General features: G+C 42.5%; 1 protein-coding gene across 1 annotated transcript in view; it reads right to left on the bottom strand.

Moving 5' to 3' along the window:
- Positions 1-16,778, bottom strand: part of PDE10A (phosphodiesterase 10A) — a 403,589-nt gene extending 386,811 nt beyond the window's left edge. Inside the window, exons 1-2 of the mRNA XM_066605416.1 lie at positions 16,609-16,778; positions 15,937-16,484 (exon numbers count right to left, since the gene is read on the bottom strand). Of these exons, the coding sequence (XP_066461513.1) occupies positions 15,937-16,012 (76 nt within the window). The 5' untranslated portion in view covers positions 16,013-16,484; positions 16,609-16,778. The remainder of the gene's footprint in view (positions 1-15,936; positions 16,485-16,608) is intronic.
- Positions 16,779-17,087: the final 309 nt, after the last annotated feature.

Here is a 17,087-nt window from a genome sequence, read left to right as displayed (position 1 = left end):
CCTTTGTATTATAATAGTAAGTGGCGCATTGTGCTACCGGAAACAACGGTACTAGTCATCCCCTATCCCAGGGATCGGGAATAACTAGATGATCGTGCAAGGGTCTGACCACTGGGACTTCAACGGATCACAAAACAGGGTCACGGTCGGGCAGAATGCGTTCGCAATCTAATTCTAAGACAAGTAATGCAATGTATTTACAAATGCAGTCAACTTTTTTCTGTAATTTTTATTTTATGTATAAGCTTTAATATAAGGTTCAAGTAAATATGATATGGTGATCAGTAAATGACTTGCAAGTAAATGATGGTTTTAAAAAGTTGCAAGGTATAAAAGTCTGGGAGTGTCAGCTTAATATGTACAGTAATAGTATGACATTTCTTCTGCATCCATCAACCGTGTGCAGCAATGTACACTGCAGCACAGCCTTGAGGTTTCCCTGACAACCACATTCACTACCTTGGTGACAGTAACTTATTATATGATGTCAACAGACTAACAATATTACATGTGAATGCAGAAAATGTTTCTAGAAAAACCCAAAACATATTGATTATATGCCATAGTTTACCCTTGAAATGGTTTCATTACTTTTTGCTTTAGCCTACATCCTCTCTATCAGATAGTACTGATCCCCTTTTCAGCTATATTTTAACTCATTTTATTGAAGAATAAAACACAAAAAAAACAGCAAAGAACAAAAAAGGATAACCATGCCATGGTTACATAAGAAGTGATGGTACACACTGTAGAAAAGTAACACACAGAATGGCCTATAGGAGGCTGCAGACAGGCATTCTAGAGATTAGAGAAAACACCTGTGGCTGTGGCAGGAAGTGAGATAGGAGCAGTTCCTACTACATTAAGGGGGAAGCTAGCTGCCAGCCAGAGTGAGAGACTGTATGAGCAGCCATCAGGGACTTGGAGCCTATGGTCCAAGTGGACCGGTTTGGGCCTGTCACCTGTCTGATAAAAGAGGACGCCCTCTAGACCCCCCGAGTGGGGGATAGTGACGGAGTACCTGTGGGTTGTGAACCCTGGAAATTGTACGCTGTTGTATCTTTCACAAGTTTGCTGTGCTGTGTATGGAATAAATGCTGGTGGGAGCCAGATTTACAAGAAACTGCAAGTCTCCTGGAACCTTTATGCATGTGGTGCCCACCCATCCTGATTGAAAGATGATGATCCTAATAGGCGAGTGATCCCTAACTTGCCACAACATATAAGAGGTGATTGAAGTAATTTTTAAGCCAAAATACACATACATCTACATCATACCAGCAGTTGCCACCCCTGGCACTATTTCCAGTAAACTCAGGATCATAAATCCCATTGGAGTTTAATGCAAGCCAGTGAACATGCTGAGTGAACACTGTAAGTGACAAGTTACACCACAGTCCCACAACTTGTAAAATTTCTCAGGGCAAACCCTATTTTTAAACAAAGTTTTCTCATTGGGGATGATAGTGTTGACCAGGTTCCTCCATTTGGACATAGTTGGAGGTCTTCTAGCCAGCCATCCAATTCCTATGGCCTTACGAGTTAGAAATAGGGTCTCCATGAGAAAGATACATACATGGTGTGCCTGTGCTCCTCATCCAGAAGACAAACTCTGGGGTTGTCTGGGACGGAAATCCCAAGATCTTGCAAAAGAAGAGCATTTTTTTCACCCCAGAAGGCATATATTAAATGACAATTCCAGATCAAAAGCATAAGATCAGCATTAATAGGCAGCAAACATTAGTGACATTGTGAGCAGGGGTTCCTTCCCATTTTGAACAACTGAGTAATATGAAACTTATGTATTAAATACAATTGTGTGAGTTTGTTGTTGGCTGTTGGACAAACAAAGAGGGAAAACTCCATAGCCTCTCTGCATTCATGAGCGTTAAGGAACCTTCTACACAGGCCGAAAAATCGATCAGATTCCCGCATTCAGCGGGAATGTAAATGATTCCATGTAAATGCATACCGCGGCTGAATGAAGAAGAAGAATTCGTTCGTCGTTCAGTTTCTGCGTGCAAAAAAAAACTGAAAGAGGAGAATGGTCCGTCTAAACACAGGCAGACGCTCGCTTCTGAATGACTTCCTACTTACTGGGAATGGAGGCTCCGTCCAACTCCGCGTCCATTCACTAGCAATGCTTGCTCAAGTGTTAAAGCACAGGAACAATTATTGCTGGAACAACTTGTTGGGCATCTATGCTTGACAAGTCGTGCCATGTAAATGGGCCATAAGGTAGGGGATGACTTCCCTCCATCTGTCCTCTGCCTGCAAATGCCATATTAGATTGAATAAGGTGTGTGTATAGGATGTATATTAGCCCTCTGGGCCCCTGCATTCATAGCACTCCTATCAGGGGATACAATGAGTTAATCTAGCGTGGCTCAGGGAACTGTGCATTTATGGCATGCCTCAACTGGAGATATCTATAGAACCATGACCTTGGGGTATCTAGTTCTTGCAATTGCTCAAATGAAATGAAGATTCTATTTAGAAGCTAATTACATCACTAAAAAATTAAAAGCAAGAGGTTATTCCAGGGTCGCTTTAGATACATCAAAAAATAAAGCAGAATTGTATAATAGGCAAGATTCAATTTTTTCTACCAACAGACAGAATCATAATATTAACAAATAATTTTCAGTTGTATTTTTCACTCAATTCAGTACAGACCACTATAGGATTAAAATTGGTATTATCAAGAACTACCACATTAACCAGCTTAAAAAAAAAATCCAATTCTATTGGTATTACTGCATTTCCCCACGCTTGTTTGTATCTAGAAATAATATACATGATAGTAAATGGTTAAAAATAGAGATGAGCGAGCGTACTCGGATAAGCACTACTCGCTCGAGTAATTGGCTTTATCCGAGTATCGCTGTGCTCGGGTCTAAAGATTTGGGTGCCGGCACGGAGCGGGGAGCTGCAGGGGAGAGCGGGGAGGAACGGAGGTAAGATCTTTCTCTCCTTCTCTCCCGCCAGCTCTCCCCTGCTCCCCGCTGCGACTCACCTGTCAGCCGCAGCGGCACCCGAATCTTTAGACCCGAGCACAGCGATACTCGGATAAAGCCAATTACTCGAGCGAGTAGTGCTTATCCGAGTACGCTCGCTCATCTCTAGTTAAAAACAATTAGATTTTTTAAGTGTAGTAATGCTAGGTGAGCGCTATGCAGATTTGTATACATTACTAAAATATTTCAAGCAGCACTTAGTAATAGGATTTATAATATTAGAGTTTTATGGAATTGTGAATCTTCACGTCATTTATGTTATAAATTGTAAAACATGTAGCACACAGTACGTAGAGTATACCATGAGCACTCTGCTCCAACCTATCAGTGAACACATACTTACTATCCGCAATCCTGAATCTTGCAATTTTTTGGATTGCCATCAAGCCAGTTTAGATTCCTTAGAAATTATAGGTATTGAAGAAGTGAATCGCCCTAGAAGGGGTGAAGACTGGAATTGCGCTCTTCTCATACAAGAAGCCTTTTGGATATTAACATTGGAATCATGTTATCCAAAGGACTTACATTTTAAATCTGACTTGTCCTATCTATTTTAAGAGATGCCTTACTTAATATGTTATATGCAGTTTGTTTGTAAATAATGTACTGGTAATCAATGGAAGTGTCTATAAAAGTACCGTAATATAAAATGTACATTTTAGTGGTTTCGGGGTGCATATGCCTTTTTAATATCTTTGATAATAGTTTTTTTTTTAACAGGAAGATGAGTGCTGGAACTTTTGATTGAAGCTGGTTCATATGTGGATTTCCTCAATTGGCGTGGCAGGCTTCTCCCTCGAACTTGAGTTCTAACATGCCTTGGGATGCGCTGGGGTTTTCAATTCCCAATCATTGCTCTACAGACCTGTATAAAGCATTGATTTGAAGGAATTCTGCCATCCAATAGGTGGCGCTGCAGAGGTATTGTTTCATCTTCGTTATTTGCATATTACCCAGAGGAGCATAGATAGCCTTATAAGTCTCCTCACTAAGGAGAAATGTTACCCCTCCAAACTCATGTCACAGGCCTCTCACTAACGAAGCCAGGATCCTACTGCACACTGACGAGGGGCAAAACCCTGAAACAGCTGTCCATGTATGGATTCTGGCTTGGTTTTCAACTCCCAATCATTGCTCTACAGACCTGTATAAAGGGCCAAGCATTGATTTGAAGGAATGCTGCCATCCAATAGGTGGTGCTGCAGAGGTATAGTTCCATCTTCCGTATCCGGGTGTGCTGAAACTGAATTTTCGCTTTTTGTGTCTATGGGTTTCCCCAAAAGGGGTTTTCTTTTGGGAGATCAGTTAATGAATAAGTAGCAGCTGTCTGTGATATTACTCGGAGCTTTCTAGTATTACTCACAGGGAAGTTTCAGTCATAGAATACATAAGACGGTTTTCAGAGTTGGGTAGCGAGTCAGGCAAGGGCCAGTACCTTATATACCTTAAGTGTCCAGCTATGTAACAAACCTTAAAGTCTGGTAGGGCCATACCATCCTTATCTTTTGGCCTCTGTAGACCCGCTATGCGAAGTTTAGCTTTGTGATTCCCCCCAGGTAAAAGTAGACATTAGAGCATTCACAGTGGTGAAAATTTTTACTGGGACTACGCCATCCATATGCTCCAGGCTGTACAAAAGTTTCTGGAGGGCAATCATTTTAATAAGGTCAACTCGTCCTGCCACTGAAAATGATAGGGAGCTGCAGATCTTAAATTTATCATTAAGTACAGTCAATAGGGGTGAATTATTAACCCTTTCCAATCCAGTGTCGGGCCTCATCCAACATTTAGACTTCTCTGCCTAGTTCCGATGTCATGCGAGGTCTGACACATTTTTAACAGTATACAGGACAGCGCTCCAATTTCGGAGGCTGTTCTGCATGTGTATATTACAGTATACAGGACAGTGCAGCTCAGATGCTGGAGAGCAGTGCTGTATACTGGAACATGCATATGCAGAACAGCCTCCAACATCGGAGAGCTGTGCTAGATACTGTTAGAAGCATGTGCTGTACACATTGTATGCAGTTATAGGATGTAATTTTATGGCACCGTATTACAGGGATATCTATCTATCTATCTATCTATCTATCTATCTATCTAGAAATTAGAAATGAATAGTCTTCCTATATAAATGTATGTTATATTAGTATACATATATTGACAGGATTATAACAAATACATACTTCTGATGTGAAACATTCATTTAATTTTTTTAAAAATTGCTAAAAAATTATCATGACATAAAAAATTCTCATTTTTATGTGTTTGAGTAATTCCAAGAAATCCACAGTGCGCTTTCCCACCCAAAATAAAAAAAGAGCTCGGGTGTATACAGGGGAGGGCAGGGAAATTGGATTGGAAAGAGTTAATATGACGCCAAGATACCTAAAGTGAGGTGTAATAATTAGCTTACATATTTCACCGCGCGTGGTCCAACCAGCCGCTGTCAGGGGTGGAAATGCTGACTTCTGATAGTTTATATTTATAGAGTTTACATTTAATGCCCAAAATTGTTTGAATTTATCTATGTGCACAATGCAAAGAGAACTGAGATTCTGAGAGTTAGAATCAAGTCATTGGCATATAATCCAATGCAGTCTTCACTATGACCAATGATTATGCCAAAAAATTCAATACATTGCCGAATGGTTAGTGCCAAGGGTTTAATCCCAAGTGCAAACAGAAGAGGTGTCAAGAGATAACCTTGTCTTGCACCTCTATGTAACTGAAATGCAGTGGACAGCTGTACCATTACAAATATCCTTGTGTTGGGGGGGTTGGTAAATAATAGACATTTGATATTATCACCAAAACAGTATACAATTTTTTAGATACATTTAATGTATTACATAATTTAATAGTTTTTGGAGCAGTGGCAGAAAAAACACATCAATCTTGCCACAGTTTTTTTTTTTACAGTATTAGGGCTTGTTCAGACGTGCGTATATCCGCCGGGTTTTCACGCCCGGCCGATATACGCTGTCCCTCCCACTCACTGGCTCTGCTTCTCTCCTCCCCTCCGAGTGGTTTGCGATGGGAGTGAGAAGGACGGGGGGTAGTGCTAAGCTCCTGCCCCTTCTCCAAAGTCAGCAATGGGAGTGGGCAGGATATAGCGGGGCTTAGCTCCACCCCGCCTCGCTCCCTCCCATTGCAAACGCAGGAGTGGAGGAGAGAGGCAGAGAATCGGTGAGTGGGAGGGGGGACTGCTTAGATGGAAGCGTATATTGTCCGTCTGTGAAAATACCCGCTAATATACGCTTGTGGGAATAAGCCCTTAATCATGCAGCATAAATGAAGTAATACATTCTTTTCTGCAAGTTGGAAGGATAACAACAATACCAAATTGTATGCATTTTTTTAGCTTTTTCCACAACAAAAACTCTTTTTTGGGAATTTCTTTCTCAGTCCCATAAGGGCGCGTTCACACGACAGTTTTTATGTTCAGTTTTTTGTGAGCCAAAACCGGGAGTTGAGAGGAAGTATAATGGAAAGATTTGCATGTCTTCCGTATTTTGGACCCACTTCTGGTTTTGGCTCACAAAAAACTAAGCATAAAAACTGTCGTGAGAGGGCACCCTAACTTTTAGATTTCACCATCAACAGAGCTCTGTGCAAGCTTGTTTTTTGCATGACAAGTTGTAGTTCTTATTCATCAAAAAGCATTTTGTCTCCATATTTTTAGTTTTTTTGTACAGGCTAAAACATGGTTTATTAATTTCTTTTAAAGCACACTCCCTCTGTGAACCCTTTACATACCACGATCAACATTGATCACATGTAAGGGGTTAACAGTGGGGATGATCCTCATTGATCACCGATGTTGCAGCAGGAGGCTGGCTGTCAGTCACTGCCGGCTCCCACTGTCGGATGGCACGGGCTCACTTCTGAACCTGTGCCATCCACAGAACCTAAGTTTATATTCCATTGTTTGAGTACCATGCACCAAAGATGGAAATTTACATCCTCTGTCGTTTAGGGTTTAAAGAGAACCTGTCATGTACTTTATACTGGCCTCATTATTTCTCAAGATTCTTGGGGCATTCACATGTTCTATATCTAATGTACACCTGTTTCTGTGCACTAAATGTCCTATTGGAAGTATTTTTGTTGAAGAAACAGGACAAAAACTTAAAGGGGTTGTATCAGAATTTCAAGTTATCCTCTATCCATAGGATAGGGAATAACTTGCTGATCGATGGGAGTCTCACCATTGAGACTCCTGCTGATCTCAAGAACAAGACTCCTCCAGCAGTGATGTCAGCAGGAAGGGACCTATGATTGAGCACGAACTATCAGCGCTCCATTAATTTCAATGGGGCTGACGGAAATACCCCAGGAGGTGCTGCTCAGATATCTTATCAGTCCCACTGAAGGTGAACGTATTTATGGCAGGGCATAACATCCGAGAGCTCTGGTGCAGGGATAGTGGGCGCACCAGGTCTCTGAACTAACATCAGTTTACGGACAACGAAACTCTCACACTCTTATCTGTGGACAAATTAAGCATTTACTCTCTGAGCTCATCCTGTCCTGTTATTGTTTTAACTAGAAATGAATCACACCATGTGTCTGCTGTTTTATATATGTACAGTACATATTGTAGATGTGCAATACACAGAAGGGCCTGTGGAGGGCTGCAGGCAGGCCTTCTGATATGAAAAAAAAGGATTAAGACTAAAGATGAGCGAACACCAAAATGTTCGGGTTCGCGTTATTCGAAACGAACTTCCCGCGATGTTCGGGTGTTCGTTTCGAATAACGAACCCCATTGAAGTCAATGGGCGACCGGAACATTTTTGTATTTCGCCGATGCTCGCTAAGGTTTTCATGTGTGAAAATCTTGGCAATTCAAGAAAATGATGGGAACGACACAGCAACGGATAGGGCAGGCGAGGGGCTACATGTTGGGCTGCATCTCAAGTTCACAGGTCCCACTATTAAGCCACAATAGCGGCAAGAGTGAGACACCCCCCCCCCCCCCGCACTGTCAGCATAACGATCGTTCTCCTCTGCCACAGCTGTAACAGCTGTGGAAGAGAAGAACGATGTTAGCCCATTGAATTCAATGGAGCCGTCAATACAGCCGACTCCACTGAATGCAATGGGCTGCCGGCGATCGCGGGATGAATTGTCGGAAAGGGGTTAAATATATAAGCCCTTCCCTGCAATTCATCCAGAAATGTGTAAAAATAAAAAATATATATATACTCACCTGGTGCCGGCAGACGGAGTTCAGCGCGGCAGGCTGCAGTTCTCCTGAACTGCTCTGAACAGCTGTGAGTAGTATTCAGCAGCCGGGGATTTAAAATCCCCGCCTGCTGAATAAGATGCCTCTGATTGGTCACAGCCTGACCAATCAGAGGCCAGCCCTCACTCACACCCATTCATGAATTCATGAATGGGTGAGTGAGGGCTGCCTCTGTTACAGCTGTGGCAGAGAAGAAGGATTTGTCTTCTATATGTTCTCAATGGGGTTGGCGCTGCTGCCGCCGGCCCCATTGAGCGCATATAGAAAAGATTTCTCAGGGAAGAAAGTTAAAGTAACCCGAACATCCGAACATCGTGTGGTGTTCGTTACGAATAACGAACATCCCGAACACCCTAATATTCGCCCGAGCATCAAGCTCGGACGAGTACGTTCGCTCATCTCTAATTAAGACCTATGGGTGTGGCTGGAACTAATATAAAAGGAGCAGATCCTGCCACACTCAATGGGAAGAGACAGCTTAACAGAGCTGGACAGGCTGCAAACCTGAGGTCCAGTGTAGACCAGTGAGAGGCAGTGTGAAGGCACTGCGCCAAGAACTTGGAGCCTGAGGTCTGGTGTGGCCCAGTTCTGGGACCATCACGCCAGTCTAGAAAGAGGAGGACATCCTCTAGACGCCCCAGGCGGGGTTAGTGACAGGGATCCTGGACCTTATATTATGCTGCTTAAGTTGCTGTGCTGATAAATAAATGCTGGCAAGCGCCAGAGTTTTAAAGAAATACCATCTCTGGAGCGTTGTATACACGTGGTGCCCATTCCGGGTGAAAGGCAAAAGACAGCGATCCGCAGGCGAGTAAACCCCCCTGCCACAGTATATATATATAGTATATACCATAATAGATAAAGGGGCCTAAGTAGCTTTGAAAGCTTGCTCTTTTAACATTATCCTTTTGTTAACCATCAGAAGGTATCATATCTAGAGATGAGTGAGCACCCAAATGCTCAGGTCCGCGTTATTCGAGTCGAGCTTTTCATAAAATTTGAGAGCTCTACTCAAGTAACGAATCCCATTGACTACAATGGGAGACTTGAGCATTTTTGTATGTGGGACGCCGGGTGCCGAGTTTTTTTTTTTCTCCTAGGTTCGTTCTCTCTCTCTCAACTCTAATTATATCTACAAGATTATTTTATTACACTTAGAGAGCAATATCATTTCATATGTTCAGGTTGTAATTTTTTTGTATATTCTAATATATTAGTTAAAAATAAAAGATCACAAGTGAAAGTTCTCTAGTGAGAATAACATCGCCAATCTATTAGCTATCTTTGTTACTAGAGATGGGCATCACTTTACAACAGGCAGTGGACAACAAATTACAAGGTAACCCTTAGTGACAGCACTGTAGAATGATTTTTCAGAACAAAAACATTATTTTAGGTAAATCATTGATTTTTACTTTTGCTATCACATAAGCAAAAGTTGTTTGAAAAGTTAGTGACCAATCTTAGGGTATTTTTAGACTAGTAAAAAATTGGTCCATTTTAACAAGCAATGATCAACAAAGTATAAAGACGATGTAGTACCAGCAGCACCAACAATGTCCCACACTGGCTCAAGCCACTAGATACAGCAGGCAGATAAGGAGTTCAAACCCCAAAAGTCCCATAGAAAGTCCATACAAAAAATTGGACTGTCAGCATACAGGGGTGCAATAGAAAATCTAATTTAGCAGGATCAACCCCCTAGCCCCACCCCCTTACTTGGCTAGAGAGGGATCACTATGATAACCCCTCTAGCCCCGCCCCTCTAAAGCCCCATCCCCTCGCCCTCGCTCTCGGGGAAGCCCTGGGAAAGCCCTGTAGCCCCCCCCCCCTATCTCTCCAAATAAGGGGAGCTATGTAAGAGATCCCCTGTTGCTCAGCCTCCTCTCTCTCCTGTCTATGGGGGATTCCTAGCCTGCTTCATGATCTTCTATTGATTTCAAGGGGGCTGGCGCTGCTACCGCTGGCCCCATTGGAAACTATGGGCGATATCGCAGATATTTCTTAGCGCTGCGAGGCTTGAGTGAATAATATGCAGATAAGAATAAAACCATCAAAAATCACTGGTTTCATACTCATGCGTTTTCACTCAGGAACGTCTATCGCCAGTGGGTAAGAGGCCTCAGGGGACAAATTGTCCATTGCCATACAGCTAAATACAGCTATCACTGGTTGGCCACACAGTTCCCTGTTTTCACTGGGAGATGTGAAGCCGACTAGCATGTATTTTTGTGTTTGCCTGAGAGGCATGATCAACTGACAGGTGAGCTGAACAGATTGTGGAGGAAAATGATGACTTATGCTGCCCACAGAAGTCTATGGAGTGGAAGGGAAGGAAGAGTCAGCTGCTGGAGGGAAATAACTGCTAGAGATAATGGTAAGTTATTTCCTATGCTGCAGCTAATGGAATCAGACCTACACTGCTCAGTATTTTCTCTAGTGTTCTCTCTAGTATAGTTATTTATGTGTGTGTGTGTGTGTGTATGTTACAGAGAACAGATTTTGCTGTCTTCTGTGTGCAGTGCATATAATACAGCATAACATCTAGATTCCTTCCACCAGCTTAGTGAGAACTGAAAATTAAATGTAAAGCCTACAGAGAGGAAAACTGGTGAAAAATATAGGATACATATCGTGTAATGGCCAGAATCCGTCTTTTTCCTTATGTACACACACACCCAGCAGCTTATTCTAAAAATTCATCTAAAGTGTACTGGCTCTTTTCTAGACAAAAAAGATCGCTCGAAAGGTAGCTTTTGAGTGATCATTTTGCATAAACTACTAATTGGTACTAATGCTAATTAGTAGCTTATAACGAGTGTGAGCTGCCAGGAGCTAAATTCAGAGAACAGCTGGTGGTCTGTTCTCTGAATACTTTCCCTTTGTTCTGCCGCGGAGATGACAGCTGAGACAATATTGAGTATAAAGGTCTTACAAGCAGCACACCACAGTCCCAATATGGATAGGACCCTGTTTAAAGATGCAGCAGCCACCCGGGTTTAGACCAAGTCCAAAGTACAAAAAGAAAGATGTTGGTAGCATCAGGAGGTGCATTTCTTGTTATGGGGGAATAAAATCTTGAGGAATTTATGCACCTCCTGATGCTGCCACCTTCTTTCCTTTTTAGCTGAAACAATGTTATCAGCACTCCTTGCAGAGAACGCAGCGTGAAGTCCCTGCTATCAGCTCTCCTGCTGAACTATGGATTTTATGTAGAATACAATCAGCGTTCAGCAGAAAGGTTAAAGATGGGAACATTTACATGCAATGATTATCGCTCAAAAGATGGCTTTTGAGCAAACTTTGAGCGATAATTGTTGTGTGAAAGAGGGCCTTAAGGACATTGTCACAAGGCAGAATCTGACAAGGACTTATCCGCACAGATTCTGCCTCTTGGGCTTCTTTCACACAAGTGTTATTTCATGGCTAAGTTAGCCGCGCAATAAAATCATGACCATCGGAGCTGAAAATTACATGAACGAAGAGGACAAACCGCGGCTATTATTTGCGATTTTTCCGTCCATTCACATGGGAGATTACGATTCCAGTCCCGAAATCCTACTACTGGTAGTAATCCCTTTTAAGTGCCTCACCGGAGGCACCTGTCAGTATTTAGCAGCACTAGCCGCTGCTAAACTCCCTCCCCCTCCCTTTTTCTGACGGCTCTTATAGACTTTCACAGGAGTCCAGCGTTTTTCAGTCCAAAGATAGGGCCAGTTCTATATTTTTCAGCAACGTGGGATTTCGTTCTCTGAAATCACGTGCTTATGTGCTATATGTTTGGTCCAATATATTTCCACGCCAAAAACTCGTTTGTCTGAATGAATCCATAGAATCCATTGATTCTTATGGTCGCAAATTTAATACGCGGGCATTTTGGGGCCTTGTGTTATGCAGAGTGTTAAGGCAGCAGAATGCAGTCCTAAGCTCTCACTCACGACCTGAAGGTAAGCGAGCTTAAGGTTGACTCAGCCTTCCATCCTTCCGAGGTCGGTAAAATGAGTACCCAGCTTGCTGGAGGGTAATAAATAAATTACCTGAAAGCGCTGTGAAATAAGTTGGCACTATACAAACAAGTCCCTTCCCCCTAATGCGTGGCTAACTTAGCCGTGAAATAACGCTTGTGTGAAAGAGGCATAAAACTGAAGTAGAAATCTGCATATTGTTGCTATGCATTTTGCTGCGGATCAGCATGGTCACTTCTTCACGTAGATATGTGCAGAATGTTGTTGAAAATTCTGCATGTGGATTTTGCCATTTGACAGGGTTAAATCCCCTTATTGATATGGGGGTTTAACCCTGTCAATAGCAAAATATGCAACAGAAATATGTAGCTTAGCTGCAGATTTCTGCCATTGTTTTAGAGGCGGAATCTGCACAGAAAATCTGCGTCGGATTTCACTATGTGAACATACCCTTGAGTATGCTTTGAAATAACCATAATTAAATAACCATAATGTAAATAAGAAATAGTCACAAAATAAAATATGGCCAGCTTCACACGACCAGGTCAGATTCCGGATGCGGGATTCCGCAGCGGAATCAGCCTCTGTGCCCGGTTGGTGACCCCGCGTACATGTCAGTCATCTTCATTATCCGTGTTGCGTATTGTCCGGGCAGCCCGCCATTAGACATGCGCAGTACAGATTTTCCTGCGAATGTTGATTGGCGATAACGCAGGATCCACGAATTATCCACTCGTGTGCAGGAAAAAGCGTTTGTCCATAGCATACTATGGAAGGTACTTGCTGCGTAATCTGGAGGCGAATGCTTGCTCCGGATTCCGCAATACAAAAATGCCCGTGTGTACACGGCCTAAGTCTCCATGATGGGCAATAGAAAGCAGATACATGGCCATGATGGAATGATATTAATGAACACTTTTGGCTTTTTCTATATTCTTTCATACCCGTTTATGTCTCAGGTGTATTATGCTTCCCCATGTTATGCTGGGGTTATGCTGTACTGATCCACTGTACTTTGTGTACAATTGTAAGGTAGCAGTGCTGTGTACAGGTATTGATTTTATTATTATGTATATAATAATAATCTTTATTTATATAGCACCAGCATATTCCGCAGCGCTTACAAAATAGGGGAGAACAGATACAAAAAACAAAGATATAAAAACCACAGTTACATGTAGTAATCAGTTGATGGAAACAGTAGGGGTGAGGGTCCGGCTCCAATGAGCTTATATACTACAGATAATGGGGTGATACAGAAGGTAAAGGGGCTGGAGATGTGCACGGTATGGCGAGGTGGAGAGTGAGGGATGCTATACACATAGACAATGGTCAGACATAAACCGTGTGGTGGCTGAAACGGTATGATTTAAGGGGGCAGCTGATAACGGCCAGCAGGGATTGCAGTATGTTGGACAGGGAGCATGTTATCAGGCGGAGTAAAGAGGGTTTAGTTTAGAGGATGTGGTATGCCTCCCTGAAGAGGTGCATTTTTAGAGCACGCCTGAAGTTTTGTGTGTCGGGGATTGCCCGAATAGTTTTGGGTAGCGCATTCCAGAGGACTGGTGCTGCTCTAGAGAAGTCTTGGAGGTGAAAATGAGAGGTTCATATTAAAGGCCACTTAATTTGATTTCGTTAGTGGAGCGGAGGGCGCGAATAAATGGTGGTGGATTGAAATAAGGGAACCAATGTAGGCCATTGCGGTGCTGTGGAGAGCTTTGTGGATGAGAGTGGTGAGTTTAAATTGAATTTTACATTTGACGGGCAGCCAGGGCAGTGACTGGCACAGGGCAGAGCCATCCGAGTAGCGACTAGACAGGAAGAGCAGTCTCGCTGCCGCATTCAGAATGGATTAGAGGGGGAAAGTCTGGCGTGGGGGAGGCCGATCAGCAGCGAATATAGAATAAAAAAAAACATCCAATTCATATGCTGCAGTAACATCCACATGGATTTGGGGGATCCTGTAGATCTATCAAGCAGCTCTTCTATATCTTACAGCAGCTATCTACCATTGTAAAACGAGGGGTGAAATCCATAGCAAAATAGATAGTAAACTCTGCATATAAATCCACCTGTAATTGCATGTGAATATGAAGTATTTAAAGATTTTACAAAGACAAATGCAGATTGTGCGGCTATTGGCAGCCATGGCTGGGCGGAATGTCAGCCCCAAGCCGGTTCCAGTTACGTGGGAACGCACCCTTATAGGCCAATTTTAGTTGCTAGTTCTTCACTTTTCGCTTTTAGCCATTTACTGTACAGGGAACTGAAGCACAGCCCCATTCACTGAAAAAGAATCACTGCAGTCCCTTGCCACCAGGGGATCAAGTAGTGGGGCTACGTGCCATAATGCTAAAATAAATGGGAGGACTCCTTTAGCCGTGAAACACTGATACAGTTTTTGCTACACATCTTGATTCGTTTTTTTTGAGTCAAAACCAGCAGTGGCTTCAAAAGAAATGGGAACTATAAAGGAAGGATTTATACTTCTCCTTACTGCTGGATCCATATCTGGCTTTGGCTCAAAAAACTGCATGTGTGTTTCCAGCTTCAGGCTGTCCATATAATATATTTTTTATAATATTGTTTGTACATCACATTATCTCTGGTGGGTTCTAATGTCTATGGATGAACATAACACATTATCCTGTTCTTGGATGCAGCACAAAAACCACAAGCAAAAGATTAGGGTTGTGTCTCTTTAAATGATTTTAAAATCTCATAATTAAATTGGAATTAGCTGATGGGACTGGGTACTTACACAATACATGGTGCCATTTCTAGATTTATTTCTCAGTGTATCAAATTCTATGTAAATGATGTTTTATGCATTATATAGCTGAAATTCAACCTAACCTAAAAGTAGTGTTTTTTATACAATATCTAATTTAATTAAATAGCATCAGCTCCTCCTAAAGGAAATAAACGGCACAAGATGATTGTATACATATTTTACTGCCCATAGATGTCACTTGTAGCATTAAGAAAGCTACAGTGTCTTTACTTTATCATATCCGTCTAGAATGGAGTCACACCACAATGGATGACAACCTCATCTGCATCACAACCTGTGGGTGTAATATAGAGCAACATACGATACGTTGGCCTTATATCTAAATACTGTTTTCAATACATTTCTTTTACTTACTTCTGCAGCCTGTTTGTTAGCTAAACCTTAATACCACTTCATGTATTAAAATCAGCATTTTCACATTAAATCGCTCTTTTAATTAACCACTATAACCTATATTGTGTGAAATCTCAATTATCCAATCGGCATCGATATGGCAAAGAGCACCCCTGCAACAACATTGCCAATATTTCTCATGATCGTTCCCATATTGTCATCACTACATCTCTTATGTACACTTCTTAGCAGATGCTTAGGCCTACAAATGATCAAAAAGCTAAAACACACATAAAACACCAAATAAATCACTTATGAATTAAAAAAGTAATCATGTAATATATTGATAGGCAGACATCTATACCATTCTTTCGAAAGTTGCCAGCTCTTAAGACGATTAAGAACCCCCTCTAAGGTGCCCAAATTCCACCCATGAATGAATTCCCCTATAGAAATGAAAACCGATTTCCTCATTATTATAAGGACACAACCAAAGTAATAATGTGCAGGAACAATGGTGCCCCCCATGGAGTGCCCTGAGGCATGCCAGCAGAGAGAGAGGATGCCATTCTTTACCTGGCTCGGCCGTGTCCAGCCCTGCCGGGGGGATCGCACACTCACTGTCGTTGTCAATTTTGCGTTTCTTCGACATCTGCAGAGTGATCTTGAGATTGTGGTGCTTCAGGGAGGATAGATTGATTGAGTGGTGGTGTGAGATGAAAAGAACACGCTTTGCTTTGGGGAGAGAGAGAATTTGGAGTGACTGGAGAGCAAGTAGGAGGCAGGGACTATGAGGAGAAATTCTACAAATCACAATTCCATCAATTCTATTCTATTTCTCCCTTGTGTTCCAGCTGCTGGGGAGAATACACAGGAGGGATTGCCTGGTCATGGCCACTAGCACCACCGCCGGGCATCCTTCCCATTGGGAGAAATATCTGCTTTTCAAAAAGTTCCTGCTCATAGGTGAGGTGTGGCGCTCACCATCATAGGGCGTCTCAGGGTATGTCTCAGGTAGAGTGGGGGCTGTGTCCTGCTGCAGACTCCGAACAGGGGTCCAGCGGCACAAGTCATCTCTGGAGCCATCAAGTTGTCAGTGAGCCTCCTTCCAGCCATAGTGTGCTCTGTGTGGGGGAGGAAGAGCATCACATAATACAGTGCATCATTATATATACATTCTATATATACTAGAGGAGTCCTAAACTGCTGCTCTTTAGGATATTGTTACCAGGCAAATGTCCCTGTTACCTGCGGGAGGAGGGCTTCAGCTGACTGTCCAGCGCTGCTACAGTGCCTATATGGGGATAGTCTATGGAGCCAGCCCTTGCTGAAGTCAGCTAAGTGCAGCAGCCGGCAGTGGAATCCCGGGAGCTGCTCGGCGTTCTGTGGCAAGTTAAGAGTTTGTGTTGCACAAGAAGCCGAGAGTCGGGCGAAGCTCCGTCCAACAGGAGGCAGTGACGTCAGCAGCTGTGCTACACGGCCGCCGCTGCCATTCATGTAATGGGGCACAGACGCAAGCAGCTCGTCACCGGCTGCTCCAGATACCTCACGGAGACGTGCACTAAACTGGCAGAAACTACTTCACACTCATCTTATATATATACACTTTGTTACATTATATATATATATATATATATATATATATATATATATATATATATATATATATATATATATATATATATATATATACACACACACATATACATATATAGTTATATATTATA

This window comes from Eleutherodactylus coqui, chromosome 1, assembly GCF_035609145.1.
Source record: "Eleutherodactylus coqui strain aEleCoq1 chromosome 1, aEleCoq1.hap1, whole genome shotgun sequence".
NCBI classification, from domain to species: domain Eukaryota; kingdom Metazoa; phylum Chordata; class Amphibia; order Anura; family Eleutherodactylidae; genus Eleutherodactylus; species Eleutherodactylus coqui.
Note: the sequence above shows the minus strand (reverse complement) of the source record. Positions and strands in the feature narration are given on the sequence as shown.